Source organism: Sylvia atricapilla, chromosome 13 (genome assembly GCF_009819655.1).
Source record: "Sylvia atricapilla isolate bSylAtr1 chromosome 13, bSylAtr1.pri, whole genome shotgun sequence".
Classification (NCBI taxonomy): Eukaryota; Metazoa; Chordata; class Aves; order Passeriformes; family Sylviidae; genus Sylvia; species Sylvia atricapilla.
This window is the reverse complement of record NC_089152.1, coordinates 2,629,029-2,650,777: the sequence shown is the minus strand read 5'-3', so window position 1 is coordinate 2,650,777 and position 21,749 is coordinate 2,629,029. Positions and strand designations below refer to the sequence as shown.

The 21,749-nt window shown below is 48.0% G+C and overlaps 1 protein-coding gene across 1 annotated transcript in view; it reads right to left on the bottom strand.

Moving 5' to 3' along the window:
- The window catches only part of IGDCC3 (immunoglobulin superfamily DCC subclass member 3), a 95,955-nt gene that overhangs the window by 32,873 nt on the left and 41,333 nt on the right, over positions 1-21,749 (bottom strand). The window contains exons 3-4 of the mRNA XM_066328220.1: positions 6,545-6,689; positions 3,704-3,834 (exon numbers count right to left, since the gene is read on the bottom strand). Coding sequence (XP_066184317.1) covers positions 3,704-3,834; positions 6,545-6,689 — 276 coding nt within the window. The remainder of the gene's footprint in view (positions 1-3,703; positions 3,835-6,544; positions 6,690-21,749) is intronic.

Below are 21,749 nucleotides of genomic sequence, written 5' to 3'. Positions count from 1 at the left end.
CTGTCCTGGGACAAGGACGGATAAGAGTCCCTGACTTCTGCTGAGGAGCTTTCTGAGAGGAAACTCTTCTGACTACTGCATCTCACATTTTCCTACCATTTTCCTGCAGGGAGAGGATGCATCCCATTGCACTGATGTAACTGTGACATTTGCTGCTCATGATACAATCACTAATCCTTAATTTGCACTATAGTAGCACCAAGTGGCAGCAACCAAGAATAAAATCCATTGTGCAAGATGGATGTACAGACCCATAACAGAGCAAAATCCTGGCACAAGAACCCTGAACACCAGATAGACACAAGAAAGGCAAAAGAAAACACATTTCACTAGACAGAATGATAGCATGGGACAAAAACATCATCCTGTGTTATGTATACCACAGCTGAACCCACATCTCCCGAGTCCCTAAAAAGTGCCTTATCCCTGGGCCAAATGTCCCTGCAGCCTTTAGTCCCATTTGTTTGAAGCAGGAGAGGAGGAAACTCAAGAGATATTCTCAGTTCTCCATCAGTAAACAGGAACACTGAAAATCTCTGCATTCATCTTTCTCCCTGTCTCTGATGAGAGCTGGGTTATACTCCAGAAATGCTGAGGTCAAAGCAGTGTTTAGGGAATTCCATCAATCTTACAGCTGCTGGCAAAAAAAGCTCTGTACACCTGCAAATAGAAATACTTGGGCTGGTCATCTGCCCTCAAGCAGGAGTGGGGCACAGGGAGGGCTGGGCAGTACAGCTCTGCCTGGGCCTTCCCAGAGGGACCATCCCACACTGACTCCTGTACATGGACTTTCCAGTGTTCAAAAGTCTCTTTACAGAGAAGTGATCCACCCAGATCTATCTACGGGGTCTTTTCTCCAAGAAAAACAATTTCTTTCTGCATTTTTGAGTGTTACCCTTTCACAGCAGCTCAGGGGCTGGAATCAGGGCATAGCAGGGGGATTCCACAGTGGTCCAAGGGCAAGCACACATCAGAGCAGCTCGTTTGTTAATTGTTCCTACGAGGGCTAAGCAGGGAGCAATAAAGTGACTCCAAGCTTGTGTGTAAATGGGCAAAATCCAAGAAAAATCACCGTGTCAGTGTGACTTAAGAGCTGACTTTCTCACTAAATGCATTTCACTGCAAGCCATAAAATGCAGATTTTTTGATGAGAACCAGAATGCACAATAAATTCATATGACCGGCTGGTTAACCCCAAGAGATCTGAAAAACAATACCTTCCCCTCAGTACCTCGGAGTGCCTTTAAAACCCATGTAGATTTATTGTTCTGAATCACAATACTAAATGTTCACGCTTAGAATAATACGGTATTATCAGCGTATTATATAGCGATTTCAATATTTCAAAACACTGAGAAATGAAATGAATTGTCCAAGGTCACCCAAGAATATCAGCAAAAAGGAGCCAAGCTCAAAGCAGAATTTACGAAACACGCTACTTGGACAATAAAATATTTTAAAATCACATTCTTTGATTTCTACTCCGAGTCTTAAATAGACATTCAGGTTTTTGAGTGTGGATTCAGCTCCCTGAGTTTGAGCAAATGCTGTCCAACTCTGAAAGTGGCACCACTGCTCACCTTCTCCTCCAAAGACAATGGAATGGCCCCGTAGCTTTGGGGCTGAGCCCACCACCCACAGCAGTGACAGCTCCAGGGCCAGCAGGGACTGGGACACAGCAGTCAGATGCCAGCACCACACAAAGGGACCAAACATGTCCCAACAACAAGGAGGAGGTTTCCTTCTTCAACCAGACCAAGCCTTTGATGCAGGGTCAGGAAGAAAGGAGTGACAAAATGAGGGATTCATGGCAGGCGGGTGTTGCTGGAGCTCAACAGGGTTCAAGGCAGTGCAGGGATTTATTCTGAAAGGGGAAAATGCTCTAATAATGCCCATGGTCCTCAGGGACTCTGCCAGCAGCAGTCACAGTGAGGATGGGGAGGTCCCCAGCACTGCCAGCAGTGACAGGCACTCCAGCAGCATTGTCTGCCAGATCTTGATCAAAAGGACAGCAGCAGAGAGAGCTGCAGCTCGCACTGAAAGGTGTCAGTGCAGAGAGGCAGGCAGCCCCCTCGGGAGCAGCTCTGCTGAGCAGGCACTTGAAAATAATCAATCAGCAGGACTGGAAGACATTTCTGTGCTGCTCACTGCTGGCAGCCCTACCACCACTGCCAGGGAGAGGAGGGAGAGCACTGCAAGCAGGCTGCTTCACCCCCCATGGGCAGCCACCCTCCTCCTCCTCTCCTGCCGGGCTGTGGCAGCACCCTACAGGGCACAGGCTCCAGAGCCCATTCTCACCCTCTCCCTCCTCCCTCCCCAGCCAGGGCTTGGATTGGAAACCTCAGGGAGGCAGACCCGGTGCTTCTCTGCTGGTGAAGCAATGGCTAAAGTTGCTGCCCTGTAGGGAAAAGTGGGAGCCCTCCTGCCGTCATGAAGAGCATAGAGATCATTCTCTTCACCATGACACAAGAGGGAGGTGATACAAAAAGATTTGCAAGAACTCAGCTTACTCCATCATGCCTAATGCCATGTGAACAGCAGCACTCATGTTAGCCCAGTATTTGCTGACACAACATCCACACCAGCAAAGCAATGCCCTGTGCACCTCTGTGGCTCACCACAGCCTCTGCTGCCATGCCAAAGCCCAGGGTTCACACGCTAACACATACCTGTTGCCCTGATCTAACAGATATTTGTGTGTTCTCAGCAAACACCCCAGAGCATAAACCTTTTCCATGGAGGTTTAACCCAGTGCAATGAGTTTTCCATGCAAATGTCCAGTTAGAGCAGTGCAGGCACTGAAGCATGGTCCAAACCCCACAACAAACACTTACACACTGTGCCTGTATTCATCATCCAACTGCTTTAAGGAGGAGAAAAAAACCCCACAAATGTTTCACAGACAGGAAACCTGGAAAATATCCATCTGCAGTGAGGGATGGTCAGATGAGAACAACTAGAGCTTTCTGCCCTGCGAGAAATAATAACTCAGACCAGTAAACTGACACAAAGAACTTCACCACGTCGATAATTTACTGTTCTTTTTTCTCTCCATGTGGCTACTGTTCACATAGATCAAGCAAACAGATAAGTAACAGGCACCCAAAGCTCCCAGGTCTTTCAGAACCAGTTAACCTGCTTTCTTTCCCCATCAGAGTTGATATACTCAGCATCACTCTTCCCTCGGCTACACCCCATTTCACACGTGCTGCTTTTTTACAGTCAGCAGAGGCTAATCTGACACTTGGTACAGGTGTTAAGTCTCTGCTCCAGAACCACTGGCCAGGCAGTGCTTTGGAGGGTGATGGGAAGCTGTGAGATGTGACTGCATGCTGGAAAACCAGGTACCAAGCTCCTGGTACCAGCAATCATGTGTATATGATGCACAGAGGATTGCAGGTCAGGGGAAAGACCTTTGGCTGCATGTAAGAAAGAACTCAGAAACACCCACTCAACCATCCCTGGGCAGACTTCCTTTGCCTGTTATCTCCAGAGATACAATCTCCATTTCCACAGGGAATCTGGGATGTCCTGCACTGGAAGGGATCTTAACAAATAACAATCCAGAACAAGGAAGGTGTTATGGCTGGACAGAGGAATGCCTCTCAGTCTGTTGGCCTGAAGCTCTCTGAAACTGTCCTGGTCCAGAACAGCAGTGGGAAGAAGACAGGAAGGCAGGCAGGACAGCGTGGCTGGCACTAACCTGACACGGTGAGTCGGGCCTCCCGGCTGAACTTCACATTAGCAATATTGGTGGCAACACAGTGAAATATCCCACTGTCTTCTGCCCTTAGTCCTGTTATCTGGAGAACCCCCTTGGGAAGCAGCGTGTACCTGTGGGAGGAGAAAACAGAATCAAAAGCTTGCAGAGCAGGACACGGTGTGACAGCAGGCTGCACACCCATCCAGGCGAGGCAGGCTGGCTCCCTGCATCCCAGTGCACAGGTGCCAATATCACCAGGATGTCAACATCCTTTTAGGCTGAGCCCACACCTGCTTCTGCATCAGTTCTTACTTTTTTTTGGATACTTGAGCCTCTGGTCTCCTTTTTCAGGGGAGTAAAAGAAAATAATTTATCTCCTGCTGCATCCTTGAGAAATGGTGATTTTTGTTAGAAGACTATAAAATAGATGCTTCCTTTTTAACCTGTGGAAAAGCTCTGGAGGTGCATTTGCATGTGAAGACAGCTGACAGTGGGGTTATCCCACATGAGTGGGAATCCTCACTCATCAGCTGAAGCACAGTGACCATGGACAGGCATCAGAAACCTGTGCTCCCCACTCCAGGCTCAAGACTCAAATCCATATAACCTTAAAACCTCAGATACATGAAAAGGTATGTTTAAAATAAATACTGAGCAGGCAAATGCAAACATCAATAAATATTTTATATCCTCAAAACATAGGCACGTTTAAATCATGCGTGCACACACACACATATATGTACACATACATTACAGGTTGCTTGGCAACCACTTGTTTAAATTGGCTGGTAGTAAGTCATTACACTGTGATGAGTTAATAATCCATTTCCGTCCGGAAGATGAAGAATATCTTTCTCCGTATCAGCATATGGTTAAGTGCCTATAAGCTGCTCCCTGCGCCGGGTTCCAAACGTGCGGCTCCGTGTCGGTGGCAGCATGACAGCAATCAGTTTTACACGGCCCGAAGTTGATTGCAATCTCTCTGGGACTTTAAAATGCCCATTGTTTTGGATGAATTATACTACAAGAAGCCTTCATTTTTGTTAACAATCTGCCCACAGCATTAGAAGATTCAATTCCAAAGCTATTATTCTGCCTTCAAAGCCTCCAAGTGCAAGACTCGGCATACAAATTTATATACACTTTATACGCAGAAATGCACCAAGCATGATTAATGCAGAAATCCAATTCAGTTAGAGAAGCAACTCTCATCACCCAGGCGCTGGTGTCAGAGATTAATCTACTGAGCTGACAATAAAAAACTTCCCCAGTAGCTTTACTCCTACAAAAAGTAAAATCTCTTCAAAATCAGGACACAAACATAGGGAAAATGTTCCTAGGCCACATCCTCCAGGGCTTGAGCAAACTCTCTTCCCTAGAGGAGAAGCCACAGGAACAAGCAGAGCTTGGACCTTTCTGGGTTGGAGAAAAGTCTTGGTTACTCAGTCTTGGAGTTCCTCAGTCTTGGGATTCCTCAGCCCTGGGGTTCCCTAGCCTTGAAGAAAACAAGTCCCGGTCACATTTAAATCCTGCAACATTTCTGACCATCTCCCCAACTGTGTTCCTGGGCTCAAATGGAAAGGATCAGTGATGCATGAAGGACTTCAGGGGAACTTCACCTGCCCTGCAACTTCTCACTGGGATGCCACAAGGCATCCAGCACTGTTCTCCACTCCTCACTTCTGCTTATGCCACCTCGGATCAGTGACTCTGCTCTACCACATCCCCAGTTCAGCACCTGTATGAGTAAGAAGCCTTCAGAGGACATCAAGTTTAACAAATCAACCCTGCACTGGGCTAAAAAAAGCTCAGCTGAAAAATGCAAGGAAAAACAAAACCTGACAGTTGCAGTTTTCCACAGCAGATTTGAGCCTCTTGGGTCCTTCTACTGTAAGTTCACTGCCACTCTGAGAAGGTCAGGCATTGTTCTAGCCCTTGTGTTTTCTCCTGCCTCCAAAGAACCCAACCACATTCTGCTTCAGAAGTGACATTTTTAAGAATAGGGGCTTTCAGGAAAACATTTACAGCTTCCTGGTTTCGCCTATTCCCAAGGCAGGGCTGTCAATCCGTGCTCGAGGTGTGCTGTGAGCGATTGTCTCCCAGCGCTGGCCGTGCGGCTCCTGAGCTGCAGCTGGGGCAGTGGGCACGCGTTTCCTGCCACCTGTCCTGCCCTTGTGAGCACCAAACCCTGAGGAGGGACGTTTCCGACACGAGGGGAGCAGCCTGTCAAACACAGGAAGCGCCGACGTGCCGCTCCAGGTCCAGGCTGGGAAGGGAGGCAGCTGGAGTTTCTCTCCAGGAGATTGTTTGGGAAATGGCAGCTCAGGGTGCTGTGGGAAGCTCCCTGCAGAGCTCGCCGGTTGCCACATGTGAGGGAGTCCACCTGGGAATAGCAGCCACAGAGTCCAGGACCCATATGCAAGATCCTAAGTCATGGGTTTGTCTCAGAAAGAGTTACACAAAATGGAGCCATGGAGGGATGAAGGATGCCAATGCTACCCAGCTCTTTGAGGTCTGCTGGAAAGGTCTCCATGCTGGAAAATAAACCTGGAGCAGGGTCGATCAGAGACGGTCAATGCAAGCCCTTCAAAATCAGCTAATAGCTTCATCTACCTCTCCTTGGAAATGCCAGTACCCCTACAAGGTGTTTGGCCAAAACAAGAACCAAACCAGAAAAGCCACAACACACTAAACAAAAGATTCTTCTATGGTGGAAACACTGGCCAAGACCCTTAGCCCAGGTTGGTTCTGTCTGAGCACAACTGTGAAAGCAATAGAAAGGCTGGCCATCTTTTCCCACCTGGAGAAAAGCCAGCAGCACATGGCTTGGACATGTCCTACCTTTCATTGTCTGTGTTGACTGGCATGCTGTTCTTATGCCATAGGATGACCGGCTCAGGCAAACCATGGATCTGGCACTGGAATCTCGCTACACCGCCTTCCTCCACCACTGCATTCTGAGGGTGGATGTGGAAGTCAGACATTGCTGGAAGACAAAAAGAGAGACAAAATTATTCACATGTGAACAGCAACTGATGTCAGCAACTTCACCTGACCTAGAAACACACCCTGATTTCCCACAGAATGCAAATGGGACTGTAATGTAATGTAAGAGCAGAAGGCCAGCTTGCAGCCTAATCTTCTGCACAGAAAAACAAGACTAATGGAAAGTTTTTGACTTCCAGAGGCCCACCTGCCTCTGGACATTGAACTGATTGGCTTAACCAGAACAGGAGACTTTGCTCAAAGACCCTCATGTCCTCAGCAAGGTCTGCTGGGGCAGCGAAATAAACAGACACTGTACTGGCACTCATCAGAGGTTATTCCAAATTAGCTTGAGCAGTCTTTGGATCCTAATCCACATCAAAAGAGAGATGGATTATTTCTGTTGCCATTGCGTTGTCAACATTTGGGGAGCAAAAGGATTCAGCCAAAAGAAAGAGCAGCTGCCAAGAGCTCAGCAAAGCGAGGCTTTTGGGGCTGGGACCACCTGACAGCAAATGATGAACCCCAGCACGCCCACACAGGGTGAATACAGACCAGCCAGTTCCAGCAAGCCACAGCTGTAACCACTGTACAGAAACACTCTGGCACGCTGTTAGAGCTACATAAATAATACCGTAATTATTACTATTAATTAATTGGAAGGTGCTGCCTGTTGACTCCGCAATAAACATATTCAAAGCTAATAAACATCCCAGTGGTTATTGAGCTCATGATTCATTTAAAGTGCTGCATCCACAGGAAGGTCTCTCATATTACCATACAAAACAAACTCCAAGAAAACCTCCTGCTCTGCCGCCCCAGCCCGATGACACCCCTCTCCAGCAAGAAAGCCTCGTCCCCTTTTACATGCATCAAGTGCAATGACTGTGGATCTGCTAAGGAACAAGCTGCCTATGTGTCAGGGCAACTTAATCATTCATCTGCAAATTGCAGTTGGGCTCAGGCAGATGGGAGATGGCCATTAGCAATCATACATTAAATATGTGTTGCATTAACCTGCGCTGCTCCCGCAACCACCGCTCGCAACCCGCTGATGGCAGATTTGTTAAGCTGATGGAGTAACACGGAGCAAAGCCCTGCACAGTTGTAGGGCTGGGAAGGTTTTGTAGGTATGTGGGTGGGATGGGCAGCCAGCCCCATGTTGGGAGCCAGACCAGGGAGTGGCTATGCAATGTTCCAGCCAGATGGGGAGACACACCAGCACAAGGTGAAAGATCACAGAAAACTGTATTTCTCTTTTCCAAGATAAAAATCAATGCAATTAGCCTCTCTGGTATATGATGGAGCCCAATGGTGCAATGGCAATTTACCGAATTCATACAGATTTAGCTTTGAAATGAGACTGATCATGGCCCAGAGAATTCAGACACAGAAACGAGCCCAAAGGCTGCTAGGAAGTCTCCCACACCAGGTGCCCCTTCCAAGGTGGCAAGGGATGCTTCAAAAGATGGGGGTCCATGGGTGCCTGCAGCAGGAGAGCTCAAAGGAGCCTGCAGAATATGTCAAGGCTGCAGACATAGACCAGGGTGAGCATTTTCACAAAGCCAATGGACCCTCACCAAGAAATTAATCCAAGACTGAGAATGACACAAAGCTCTCTAAGAATTTTTATTTTAAAAAGCAGGGATTCAGATGCCTGCAGGAAAATTCCTTTCAAATGTACAGATGCTCAGCACTGAGGTTTTTTGGTGGCTGACAGGGTTGATAAAAGAGGGAGGTGTGAATGAGAACAGCCCCGGCACAGACTTCGCTCTGCTGGCTGCAGAATTCATCGCCATGCCTTTATTTCAATAATATCACCTCTTATAGGTAAAACTGCAGCAATAACCTCTACTCTTAAAGACACCAGTATTAATATTTATCATGAATAAAACATGGAAAGTTATAAATAATTCAGTTATGAGGATGTTAAGTAAAATATTACTCTTCAACGACACTATAATGTGGCTTTGAAGCACAGTTTTATGTTAAATGCCTAGGAAACACTGTGACCCTTGCCAAGACCAGCTGGTTTGCAGAAGATGCATTAAAAATTCATGCACTGAGCTACAAAATGCTATTTTTAAAACAGGTTTACGAGTTTATTTACAGTTGCAGAGACAAAAGACTTTTGGAGCGTCTCCTGTAAAACAGCAACAAAACTTCAACGTGAGTGATTACTGGTTTTTCAGCCTGGGAATAAATCACCGGGGAGAAGGAGAGAAGAGAGATAGGAGGGATGCTTCACAGGGCATTGCCTGGAGGGGCTAAATCTCTGCTGATCCATGTGAGGTTTTTATATATGTCCCAACTGACTGTAACAAACTCATGCAGCAGAGTGCTTGCTCCTGTTTGTCACTTGTCTTCCCGTGGCAAGCAGCAGGACCCTGTTAAAAAGCCGGGTGCTTTTGTTCCAGCCGCCAAGGAGAAGAGCTGCAGTCAACCCGGGTGGGGTTGGCCAGCAGCCAGGGAGCTGCAGCTCATTTCTATGCTAATGGCCATAATAATTTTAAAAATAAATACATGCAATCACAATATTCACCCGCAAGCTCCTAAGAGGGGAGGCACTCGCTAATCCATCTGCCAGCAGTCTCTGCCATCCAGCAATGCAGCATCCATGTGCCAGTGGAGGGACTGGTGCTGCCCCAGGCCTTTTTTACCATCATCAGAGGGGTGAGTGCCACCCAGTTCCCATTAAACTTCCCTCTGCCATCTTGTTGTGTCATCAAGCTATAAAAATAAATCACATGCACACTCATTGCTCCACATTAATGCTCCAAGCTGTGATGTCTCAGTGCTTCTGCTATCACCCCACCTGGATTTTGGCTGTGGTACACAGTGACTGCCACAGGGCAGGGAAAGAGAAAATTTGGGCTCACAGCAGACAGAGAATGGTCCTGGCAGCCCTTTGACACTTCAGGCATGGAGGAGCCTCTTCCAGAAGATGTTGGCCAAGGCTGGATTCAGATTGAGTGTTGACTCTTTACAGGCACACGGACACATGAAGCAGAGGAGTTACCCTTCTTCTCTCCTTCTCTTGTGTTATATAACTAAGGACCTCAATTAGGATTATGCTGTATCACAGATGAGGCTCTTCCATAAAGAAATCCCCATGCTTGGGATTGCCCACCACTTAACCCCCACTGGGATGCAGTCCCCGAAGGCATGTCCCATGGACACAGGTGAGCAGGAACTCTTATCCTCATCCATATTCATGGAGGATTCATTCTGGGGTCTCCTCTAATCAAATCACAAGCACTTTCTCCATCCCAACAGGCCCGGTGGAAAGGCCAATGGAATAAAAATGAAAATAGCTATCGAGTGAAATTTTCTCTACTCCATAAAAAACTAAATTGAAACCATTAGTGGCCAATCCTTTTTTGCTCAGTGCAGCATTAGTGCTAAGCCAGAGATTGACCTAGATTTGATATAGAAAAAGAAAACATTAACTTGGTATGTCAAAGCAAATCCCAGGCCTTTAGAGTCATTAAAACACAAACATTGTGCAGGCACAAGGAAAGGAGGAAGACTTGAAAGGTTCAATGCCAAACATGGTGTTAGGAGAGCATTTGGGAAGGCCAGCTAGTTCTGCAATCATAACTGCCTCTTGATTTTAAATTACTTACAGGGAAACGGAGACCCAGCCTGGCCCTGACACAAGACAGTGCTGGGGAGGAGTGAGCATCCACACCACCATAAATGCCACGCAGTCCACAAATAGCAGCCAACAAGTGAAGACCCTTTCTCCACATTTCTGTCACCAACCTGTTAAATTCAGACCTCTGACAATGGAGGCAATGTGGTTAAAATGCCTCACAGTTAACACAGTATAAGGAACAAGAGTTTTATGGGGATGTGCCTCCAGTACCTTCCAGATGCTCCTGCCAAGGAGAGCAGGCTTTGTTACATCCATTACAACTGAGGAAGGTGAAATCTGGGAGGCAAATTATTTGCCCAGTGCAGAGAACAAGCCATGGGCAAGCTGACCCCTTCCAAGATTGGCTCCATTCTGATGACAGTGAGCTGCTGATTTTTATAGTGAATTTCTGAACTAACTAATAAAATAGAATTCCTCCTCAGGTCAACAGAAGCCAGGGTTGTTTTTAAAACACAATGAACATCATGTCAATTAATGCCAAACTTGAACCACTCTCAAATCAGGCTGAGAGCTCCAGCAGAACCAACCTTCAATATCTGTGAGATTCACGGAGCACCCAACTCCTTTTCCTGAAAGCCACCAGTGCCAAGGCAGGCAGAGGGATTAAAATTTCAATTCCCTCTTGGCTTAAGAGACTTTCACCATAAAGTCAGCAACCTGCCAGGGAACATCCTCGAAGAAGTGAGCAGGTGAAGGCCCTGCAGACTCAGGTTCCTTATTTATCCCCTCCACACTCTGGAACTGGACGATTTGCCAGTGAGAAGGAGCCAGCACAAAAGATGGGGGGCGTGTGGACACCAGAAATCCTATCCTCTCCTCTATTCCCCCAACCTTCAAACAGCGACAAGCCTTTAAGAAAAAGACACTGAATCTTCTTTCTATACTTTTTTTTTTTTTTTAAAGATGCATTTTCATAAAGCTAAAAAACAAGCCCAGGGCAGGCCAGCCCGGTGGCTGCTCCAGCTGCAGAGCAGCCTCTGCGCCTGCGAGCCGGCCCTGCGTGTCTAATGACGCTTTTGTGCGAGGTTGTTGCTGAACTGCCATGAGCCCAATTTTGAATGCAAGTTGCTTTGTGCATAGTGAAGCGTGAACAACAGCGCCGCCCATTTATCTATTTAATTCTCCAGGAGTAGCAGGAGTGGGGGCCCTTTGCTCACATCTAAAGGGAAGAAAAAATCGCCTTTCTCTCAGCTTTGGAAAGGGAGGGAAATATTAAAGAGCAGCAGTGCCTCTCCCAGCACAGAGGAAAATCCTCTCTGTCCACTAATCGTAGCAGGGAAAATCCCAAATCTCTATTGTCCATGGTGAGCCTCAGATCTCAAAAGAATATGGGCTGCAAGACTCAGGAGAGTTTGAAGCAAGGAAGTCATTTTAGAGGAATGTAGTTCATTTAAGAAGAACCAAAATACTCAGTGAGATAAAAGAGGGAGGATGACCCATCTTGGGCTGTGCAGAGCTACAGGGAAATGGTCAGTCCTGAACACATTTTATTTAGAATATTTGCAAAAAACTGCTTATTTCCCTTTTGTTTTGTCTGTTTTTTTCTTCCCCTGGAGCTAACAGGATGTCTCAGAGCAGGAATGGAGTACGGTCCAGGCTCTGTTCTCTTTGCATTTTGCATCCTCATGTCTCTTGTTTTCACCTGCAATCAAAGCTGACTGGAAGAATTTAAAATAGGCTGAGAAGACAGCACATCATACAGACTTCTCTGGCTGAGGAACAAAGTCTCCACCTGGTCTGTTTTTTTCTCCTGTCCTAAGGTTCTGGGGCAGGGACGAAAGGAAGACAACAGAGATAGTGCCTCACAGTGGGACACAGCAGTTGCCCACGGGAGGGAACATGCAACAGATATTTTACAAGAGGAGTAGAAGGGAAAACCTACTACCTCATGACTCAAGTCAACCAGGAGGCAAATTTTTTTCTGGTCTGGGACTGTGGCTTCTCAACTCTTTGCATAACACATGAAATGACTGTGAGCCAAATCCAGGTTACATCCCCACTGCATGAACAGCCCTGATGGACAGTACTGATCCATGATTTATTGTTGGGTTTGCTGCTTTCAGAAGCAGAAAAAAGCACAGAGCCCTGTAGGGACTGCTTCCACATAGGGATGATAAACATCCTGTGAAAGTAATGAACACATCTTCACTGCATGCAGAGCAGGGGTCAGAGGGAACATCCTCAGGAGCTCCTGGGTTGCTCCACCTGCCCTGCATAAGCAAAGGAACCAGGCTGTGAGGAGGATGATGGGTTCTTCCTGAAAAGGCCTCTGTAGGGTGGTACCTGGAAACCCTTTGAATGCCTGCACTGAATGTGCTGCTCATCACCAGCACACCCAGCCTCTCCTGCACAATCACAGGTGTCTCCATAACCATATTCCAGTCCTAGAGAGCATTTAGTATATTCCTGGTATTTATTATAGCTCTCTTATTGGAAAATTAACTATACTACCATCAGTTGTTGATATAGGGCTACTCTCCTGTGAGCAGGAAAGATTTTTGGATAAATGCAGCCTCTGCACCATACATGGAAATGAGCAGGGGCCCTATGACCTGTTATATATATAATTGTTTTATATATAACTGTTATATATATAACTGTTTTATACTGCAGTATCTCACAGTTTCCATAAAACTCACAAAATGCTGTACCTCTGGAGAGAGACTGCCCCCACACTGTCCCAGTACAGCACACGAGGGAGCATCCCAAACATTCAACAGCCCACCACCCTGTTTGTCTTAACTTGGAGGAGCAGAGAGCACCAGGGGAGCTGCCAACGCCAGAGGAAACCCTCGAGAGAATCAGGCCTTTGCCACACTCTCCCTTGTGCAGCAGCACCACCCAAATGCTGCCTGCTGACACCAAGACCTAACAGAACACAGCAGCTGCAGACAGAAATCATCCCTGCCTGGAAGCAAGAGCAGGGAATCCCTTTGCATTGGTGCAAACACCCTCTCTGAATTGCAGCAAGCAGCCAGGGCTCTCTGAGCACCCTCACACCTTTCCTATAGAGTTACTGGTTACATTAGGGACAGGCACAAAGCGCCATCCATGGTCACAAGCAAAATCCAACATCATCCTGCCCTTGAGTACCAATAGCACACTCTACCCATGAGGCGATGCTGCTCCTTATAAACCACTTTGAAAGATGCATCTTGGCAATCCCATGGATCAAATGTCTCCCTTTCCTCCATGCTCAGAGCACATGGCAGCATCCCATCATGTTACCTGCTATGCTGAGCAGCACAGCAGACGGCCCAGGGTGGTTATTCATCTTCCAGCACCCTCTTGTTTTGCAGGGGGATTGACTAATAAACAGCCCCTTTAGCACTCTCAAATTGGTTTCAGGGAGAGAAGTTTCTGGCAAAGAGGGAGGCATTGCTGGGAGAGACCTTTATCAGGGAGCTCTATTGCAGTAATTTTTCAAGATGAAATTGCTCTCTGGCTCATGACAGCATTTAGTGTATCCTGAGGCGACCATTTGTGAAGCCAAACCTGTCCTGGTCCTGCTGCCCTGCTGCTGGAGGGAAGGAGGAGTATTAAATGTCATAAACAACTCTTAATTTGCCTGGGTGGACTGCACATGGGGCTGGTGATTCTGCAGTGCAGGAAGGGGTTATCTGTCAACTGCACAGGGCTCCAGCACCAAGGGTGGTATTGGCCAGGCAACACTGGCTGCTGTGACACCTGCCCAGAGGTACAACTCACCACAAAGGGTTGCTGTGTTTTTGTGAGGTGACTTCTTAAAAAACCCCAGCATCAGACAAGGCTCCTCCACCCCAAGGCAGGGCTCCCCTCCAGCATCACAAGAAGATGTCCCCTCTTGTTGCATTCACAGAAATGGCTTCTTCAGGACTTCCCTCTGAAGCACACATTCACTCTTTGCAAAACAGCGATGATTTATCCCACTCAAGTGCCCCGGCAGACCCCTGAAGTAATAAGAAAATGAAGGCCAAGCTGTCCACAAGCCTCTGGGAAAGGTTGGCTCAGCAAGGGCAGAGCAAAGCGTGCAGTATGCTGCCAGCAGGCAGGTCTCTCCTGCCAGATTCCCATCCAGAGCTCCTCGTGTTTTTCCTACTCTGACACACACAATTAAGACAAATTACATAGTTACCATTTTGATTTGTTGCACAATACTGATGTTTTCCATCCCTCTCTCAAATATTGATGGAGACAGTAAAAGAGGAAGCTCCCACACAGCTGGTTTTGGCCCTGGACCACTTTGTTTGCAGCCAACTCCTTCCAATATCGAGCGCGGATGGACGAGCAATCCTGCTTTTTATCAGCTCGGAGAGGCAGCGAGCCAAGCAAGCACGAGGTGTTATCCTCAGCAGCCCTCACAACACCTCTGGGTAGAAACATCCCTGCTCAGACCTCCCTGAGCAAAACCAGCAGCTTCCCTGCTATTTTGTACTCGCCAACGAGTGCACACTTTGTTTCGGCATCTCCAGAGGCACTGATGGAATCCGTAAAGGTGAAGGCAAGGAAGCTTTTCATCACGACTGCCCACAGAAATGCCATCAGCCTCGCTTTCAGACAGGGAGCTGTCCTGATTTACAGGCTAATGAATTTTAAATGAGATGCATTTTTTAATTTTTTGTTGTCAGCCCCCATTTTTCTGCCAGCAATCATTCCAGTAATAGCTTTAAATTTTCAGCATCTGTTTTTACCAGCTCTCTTGTAATTAGTTTACTAATGTATTTCACCGCGCCTTTGTTATTTTCAGAGAATTACTTCATTCCCAGCTATCAGAGATAGTGCACTTCAGTCTATAAGGAGTTTGGCCTTTGTTCCCCCGTGGTTATTCACATGGGGGAAGATGGCTCAGTGAATGACAAGCCTTTCTATCACTATACATTCTCCATTTAATGTCTTTATACTGGCTCATTAATTACCACAGAAAACTCCTTTCCAAATGGAACCTGTGATTTATAGAAGACTTGGGCAAGGTGCCATTTTTATCGGGCTGACAGCAAACAGCACCAGTGCTGGCAATTCACTCCTCATTTTCCCTCCTGCTGCAGTAGAGTCAGCCCTGCCGAGGTGGGAGCTTTGCCTGGGCAAAGGAGCTCAGAGAGTGCTCAGTTCTGCTGAGCCATGGGCATCATGCTGTTCCTCTCGGCTGGGACGGCCAAGCTCACAGAAAACTGACCTACAGCCCGTTCTGCCTGCTGCACAGATTGAGATATTCCCTTGGGCAGCAGCTGGGGAGTGCCTGGAAGAGGTGAAACTACCTCTAAGGTGATCTCTTTCCCAAATCTGGCGGTCCAAGGGGTGGCAGTGCATACAACAAAATATCTCATAGTTCTTGGCCAAAACCCAAGCACAAAATGGAGACCCTGGTTTTCACGATGGAGTGGGCAGTCAGAGATGATGGGCTCCGTGGCATCCAGAGGCACCTCTCTGCCATGTCCCATCACACAGCAGGCCTGAGTCCCAGCTGTATCCCTCAGACTCTAAAGCATCACAGACTTGCAAACCTCCTAGCACATGGGGTCCAGGCAGGGGGAAGAGCTGCCCAAAGACACAAGGCAAAGGCTCCCTGTGGACCCAAGGCAGCCAGAGCAGGGGGGAAAGGCGGCTGTGGAAGTACCCCAGACAAGGGTCTCTCTGTCCAACGGAAATTAACTTTAAATCCTTCAGAACAGTATGTCTTTCACCACGTCCATACTCTGCCGAGCATGATAAACTACTCCCCTTCTTTATTAAGGAATGAAACAGAAGTGGAAATGGTGCACACGATAACTAAAGAAGTTATTTAAATAGAAAAATAATCACAAAAGGCTGGATTCCCACAGAGGAGCTGCTTCACATCCCAGCAAGGAAAATACTCAGCCTCCCCTGTGCACGGGGAGAGGAGAGACCACAGGACCACAGCACTGAACCAGAGCAAGCGGGGCACAGGGTTAGCATTGCAAAAAACTGCTCTAAATCTCCTTTCTGTTCATTTAAACTCCCAATTTCACTCAAACACAGGTGATTTTTCTAAATGCTAAAAGCTGCTCTGCTCCCATCCCTTGGTGTTGAGCACAGATATTGTGCTTCAGTGTTGCCAAGTCCAGATTGAAGGGGATAATGTCGAAGATGTAGAAAGGACTGAACTGTTGTGATCCTGAGAAAATCCAGGTTCCTCCCAGGTCTGCTTTTCCTCCTAGCAGCAGCTAAGCCGTTAGCTGTCATCTCATCCCTGTGGCTGAGTTACTATATAAATTCCTGTTCGCTCCTTGGCAATAGCAACAGCTTCCTATTTTGCTGGCAGCAATCCAGGGGAAATTCAAGCTGAATTACAGCCATTCTTCAGAAAATAGGCCAAATCCACGAAAGCAGGACACATGACCGCAGACGCAGAGCTCGTCCTTTTTTCTATTTATTTCGCGGCGAGGAGCCCCGTTGGCTGAAAATAGCTTATCTCTGGAAGTCCCCCTTTCCGTTCACGGCTGCCGCTCCTGGCTGCCAGCCAAACCATTACCACCTCAAAGAGAAAGTTCATAGCTCCGGCGTATCGGCCCCACGGTACAGGACGTGCGGTTTGATGTTTTCACCCATTTCTCTCTGGGAGCTCAGAGGAGATGGGGATTGTATTTCTGTGCACGAGCCCAGCGAGTGTTAACTCCTTTCCTGTGCCTCTGCTGGGATGGATGCACTTGGGGCTGTACCCCAGCATCACTTTTCAGAGTAGACGCAGTAGTGTGTATACACGTATGTGGACATATGATAGGAATAAATTGTTCCCTGCAAGGATGGTGAGGCCCTGGCACAGGCTGCCCAGAGAAGCTGTGGATGTCCCATCCCTGGAAGTGTTTAAGGCCGGGATGGACAGGGCTTGAAGCAATCTAGTCTGGTGGAAGGTGTTCCTGACCACGGCAGGGGGTTGGAAGTAGATTATCTTAAAGGTCACTTCCAACCCAACCCAGTCTAAGGTTCAATGATTTTATGATACGATATGGGGGGGTAACACAGGTTGGACTCTGTGGGTCCCTACAGACACCCATTCCCATGACAAGGTGACAGCTTCTATTTCATGCCAGGTCTATGTGAAGAAGCCACTATATTCCAAAGTACCTCTGCCCCCACAGTGAATCCTTTCTTCTCCTTGTGTACCCCACAGCATCCTAAATACAACTGTCAGATGCAGACAAACACAAGTAAGGATACAAGAGAATGGTTAGATAAGAAGGATGTGGAAGATGGTGACACAGAGGAAGGAAGTGATAGCAAAGTTACAAACCACCAATCTCACCATCTTTATTTTCCTCGCTATCATCAGACCATCACTGAACCCGAGGAGCAGTGATGCATTCCAGAAAACACAGTTCTCAAGGGAGGACTGGCTTCTTGTTGATAAGAAGCAGGGAGGCTTATCTCCCAAACCCACTGTGACACCTCACCCAGGGCCCAGTTTATCAAATTAAACTCATTACCTTTGAGGACTCACTGAAAAGAGGTGGCAGGAGAAAAGCCACAGGTCAAGGAGGCAAGGCTTGAGGCAAGGCATCACACTGCGGTGCGGCTCCTGGATCAGCGCATCCTCTCCGGCACGAGCTGAGCAGCAGTGGCTGGTGGGACAACCCTGCCTGGGAAATCACCACCAGCACTAAACCATCCCAGAGCATCACGTCAAGGAAGCAAAGGGACAGAAAGAGGGGATGCGTTGATTTCCTGCGAGGCCATCACAGGGCTCTCTGGTTTATTGTACCTACAGCCACGCCACGCAGGGCTGTGCTCCCTGGGCGAGATCCCTGATAGGAGATGGTTTACAAGAGGAGGTTTCCATATGGTAGAAAAACAATCTGACCATGACCATGGGAGAGCCACGACTGTGATCTGCCATCACAGAAACTCTGTACTGTGTCACAGCCACATACAGAACTTTGCATATGCATCTCTTACTGCCACAGAGAAATAACCAAGTCCTTTCCGTGAGGAATTTTTAAAATGAGCAGTCGAGCATAACTAGATTTCAGCTTTGAGCACTTTGCTAAGACATTCAGATATATAGTACAGATGCTTCTAATTTGTTTTGCTTTTTTATCCTTGATTAAACAAACACAGGTCACCTCAGGTGGTGCCTCTTTCAAGGACGTTTGGTATTGTTTATGGGCACAGGATACAACAAGAAGCCCTGGGTAACAGGAGGAGAGGGCAGTGAGGCTCAGGAAGCCTTTGAAGAGCATTCCCACGGGATGCTCCCAGGTGGGATAACTATCAGCTTGAAGGGCTATAAGGAGAGGCTGTATTGATTTGTTGAGAGGAGAAGAGGTTGGAAGAGTCTGTGTTATTTCCTAATGTAAAATTTGCAAGTATTTTACCCAAACCTTCCTGCTTCTTCCTGCGTTTGTGCACCCTGAAAATCACTTGGGCAGGTCGGGGGTGGAGGGGAAGGCCACCAGACTCCCTGAGCAGTGGTTCCCTGACTAGGAGTCACAGATTCTCCTGTGACCAAATGCAAATGCCCTACATCCTCCATCGATCTCCACCCATCCTACCAAACAACCCCTGGCAACAAAGTTCAGTGCCATGGACAAAAGACAAGGGGGGGTCCTGAAAAGAAACCCAGCACGAAGTGCCAAGCCTGGAGAAGAGGTCAACATTGACATTGCAACTCCTTCCAAAGGAGGAAAAGTTAGAAGGCATGCTGGATACCCAGGCAGCCACACAATTCAAATTTAAATACCAGCAATTGCCCTCAAAGACTGTCAGTGATGGGACAGCCAGACAGACCTGCAACTGCCTGGGACTCCTCTGTCCCCATCCCTGCTCATGCACTTCTGTTCTCATTTGCTTCCCAGACTCATTCCCAATCCAGGTGCCAAGGTTAACATCATTTAGCCACCTAAGCTCTCTGTCAGCATGAAATTTCATTTTAATTAAAGCTTAAGTTTGGGATGCACACATGAATGTGGAAAGCTGCGTGGGCTGGAGTGATGATAAATACCAAGGAGCAGCAGCACTGCAAAAGTGATGTGGGTTTTAGGGAGCAGGCAGAGGTCAAAAGCTGCACGTGAAAGGAGGGATTGCAGAGAGGCATTTTTAGTGACTTTGAGCTCTGAACTTGAGCTTTGCCTCTGTGTTTGCAGCACACTGGGGAAATCAGAGCCAAAACCCTGTAAGCCTGATCTTCAGGGGGCCCTTGCAGGGATGCTCAGTGTGTCCTGTACCAAACCTGAGGAATTAGTCCTCTCCCTCCTGAAATGGGCATCTTCGACAGAAAAAAACTTTGTAGCCCAAAACAGGCACCTCTCCTGTATTAACAAGAGATAAAAACTCTGTAACAAACAGGTGATTGTAGCACAGACTGTTAAGAGATCTGAAAAACTGCTGAGACGCCTGAAATATTCAGGAAGGCAATTAAATCTATCTTAACAAAACCTCATGGCATATAATGCCCCCCCAAGAGACCCACTCTAATACCCTAATAACTTGTTTATGTGACCCAAATGTCCAAGAGGATATTCCATGAGGGCGTGCATGCATATGGGACTGTGTACCCATATGCATATTCAGGCAGAGAATAAAAGACAGAAGCAAAGTCCTTAGGATACTTGCGTGGCACAAGGCAGCAGCATCCGCATGGAAAACACTGTCAGCAACTTTACAGCTCTCCCCAGTACGAAGCAAAATAAATAAATAAAAAGAGCTGCAGGAATTAGCTGTGAGGGTGACAGCACTGAAGGCAAACGAAAGCAGAAAAGAGGGGGTAAGAAAAAAGCATCCAGCCCGGCTCGCTTTTGTGTTCTCGCACAATGGGGCACGTCAGCTCCGGAGCCCTCCGCAAGCCATCACCCGCCATCTGGCACCGGGCTGGGCCGCTAATGGGAGGCCCCGGAGCCCCAGCTGACTCCCAAAGCCACAGGGGAAATCAAGCTGATGATCTCCCCACATTAAGCCATCTAAATTAATGCAGATGCGTGGCCCGCTCGCGAGAAATTGGGCTGGTGAGTGGCGGCGAGCAGAGCGGGGCGAGGCAGCTGCAGCGTGCCGTGAGCCCCAGAGCCCAGCGCTGACTTCAGCAGCGCCGGGGCCGTGCGAGCCACCCGGGCTCATTTGCAAGACAAATTGTTGGCGAGTGTTTCTGGAAGCGCAGCCCTTTTCATCCAGTGCTGGCAGCTCGGCTGCGAGATGCACAACCCCGGCCAGATGCAAATTCTGCAGCAGCGGGGACAGCCCAGATTAAGTCAGACCGTGCTCCCAGAACCAGCCTCATCAACTAATGTCCCTGCAGCAACCCCGATGGTTTCGGCAGGGTGGACCTCAGAGGGCTCAGGTCCCAAAGGAACATTTGCAGCCCTGAATGTCTGAATTCCCTAAGCACTGTGGTACTGGACAAGGACACAGAGCTTGGCAATGAATCACAAGGGGAAAGTCAGTGCTGGTGCAGCAGAGGGCTGCTGAGCACCTCGCCAAGGATGTGAGTTCAGCTCCAGCCTCTTCCCTGGCCAGCTGTTGCATGAGGATCAAGAGAACAAACCACCTGGGGTAAAAGATGCACAGTGCTCTCAAGGCATGGAAATGTGTGCTGGAGAGGGCTTCTTCAGCCCAGGGGGACACACAGTCCATCCTTTTCCCCTGCACCTAATGCGACTGTGCCTCCAAAAGATTCCAGGTGACATCCTGGGGACATCTGGATGCAGACCTGTATCTAATGCAGGTCAGAGCCCTCTGAAGGGACTTGGCTCTGGCTGGAGCAATGCACAAAGATCTGCCCCCTCCATCTGGGCGCAAACAGGAAAGTCAGCCTTCAGGAAGGAATTTTGTTTCTGCCCTCCATCACTGGCTTGATGGAACTGAGGGGAGCCCAGTTCCTGTAGGCAGCAGTGGCACGTACCATCAGTGCCAAAAAACCACCACATGCCTCCCCAGAGCGAGTTCAACCGGCAGAGACCTCCTGGGAATTGCTGCAACAAACCTCAGACCAAACAAAACCCAAACCTTTTAACAGCTGAGGCACATTTCAGCCTCCCCAGGTCCAGCTGCTGTTGCACAGCCCAGGGAACCTCTGGGGGTGGCAGCGATGCCTTGCAACAAGCAGGTATTTGGGGATCCATCACTGTCACTGACAGCTGAGATCATGCTTACAGCACCAAGGGTGAACCCAGATCCTTTCTAATGACTTTGGATTCATAACCTATTCCCACAGATGGAGAATTTTATTCCCAAATGCAATGAGACCCACATGGCAGCAGCTTGAGTGATTACAGTCTCTGCTATCATTTGCAGGGAGGCAGAAAACCCCCCCATTTTACCTAAAGGGGAGGGTGGTAGCATATGGTAAGCGTAGGTTACACTCAGCCCCAGGAGCAAAGCTGCAGCCCTTACACAGCTCACACTGCCTCTAAAGCGTGTTCCAGGTCTGTAATATCCCACCAGAAAACAAGCAGAATTTTTGCTGGGGTAGGAGAAGGG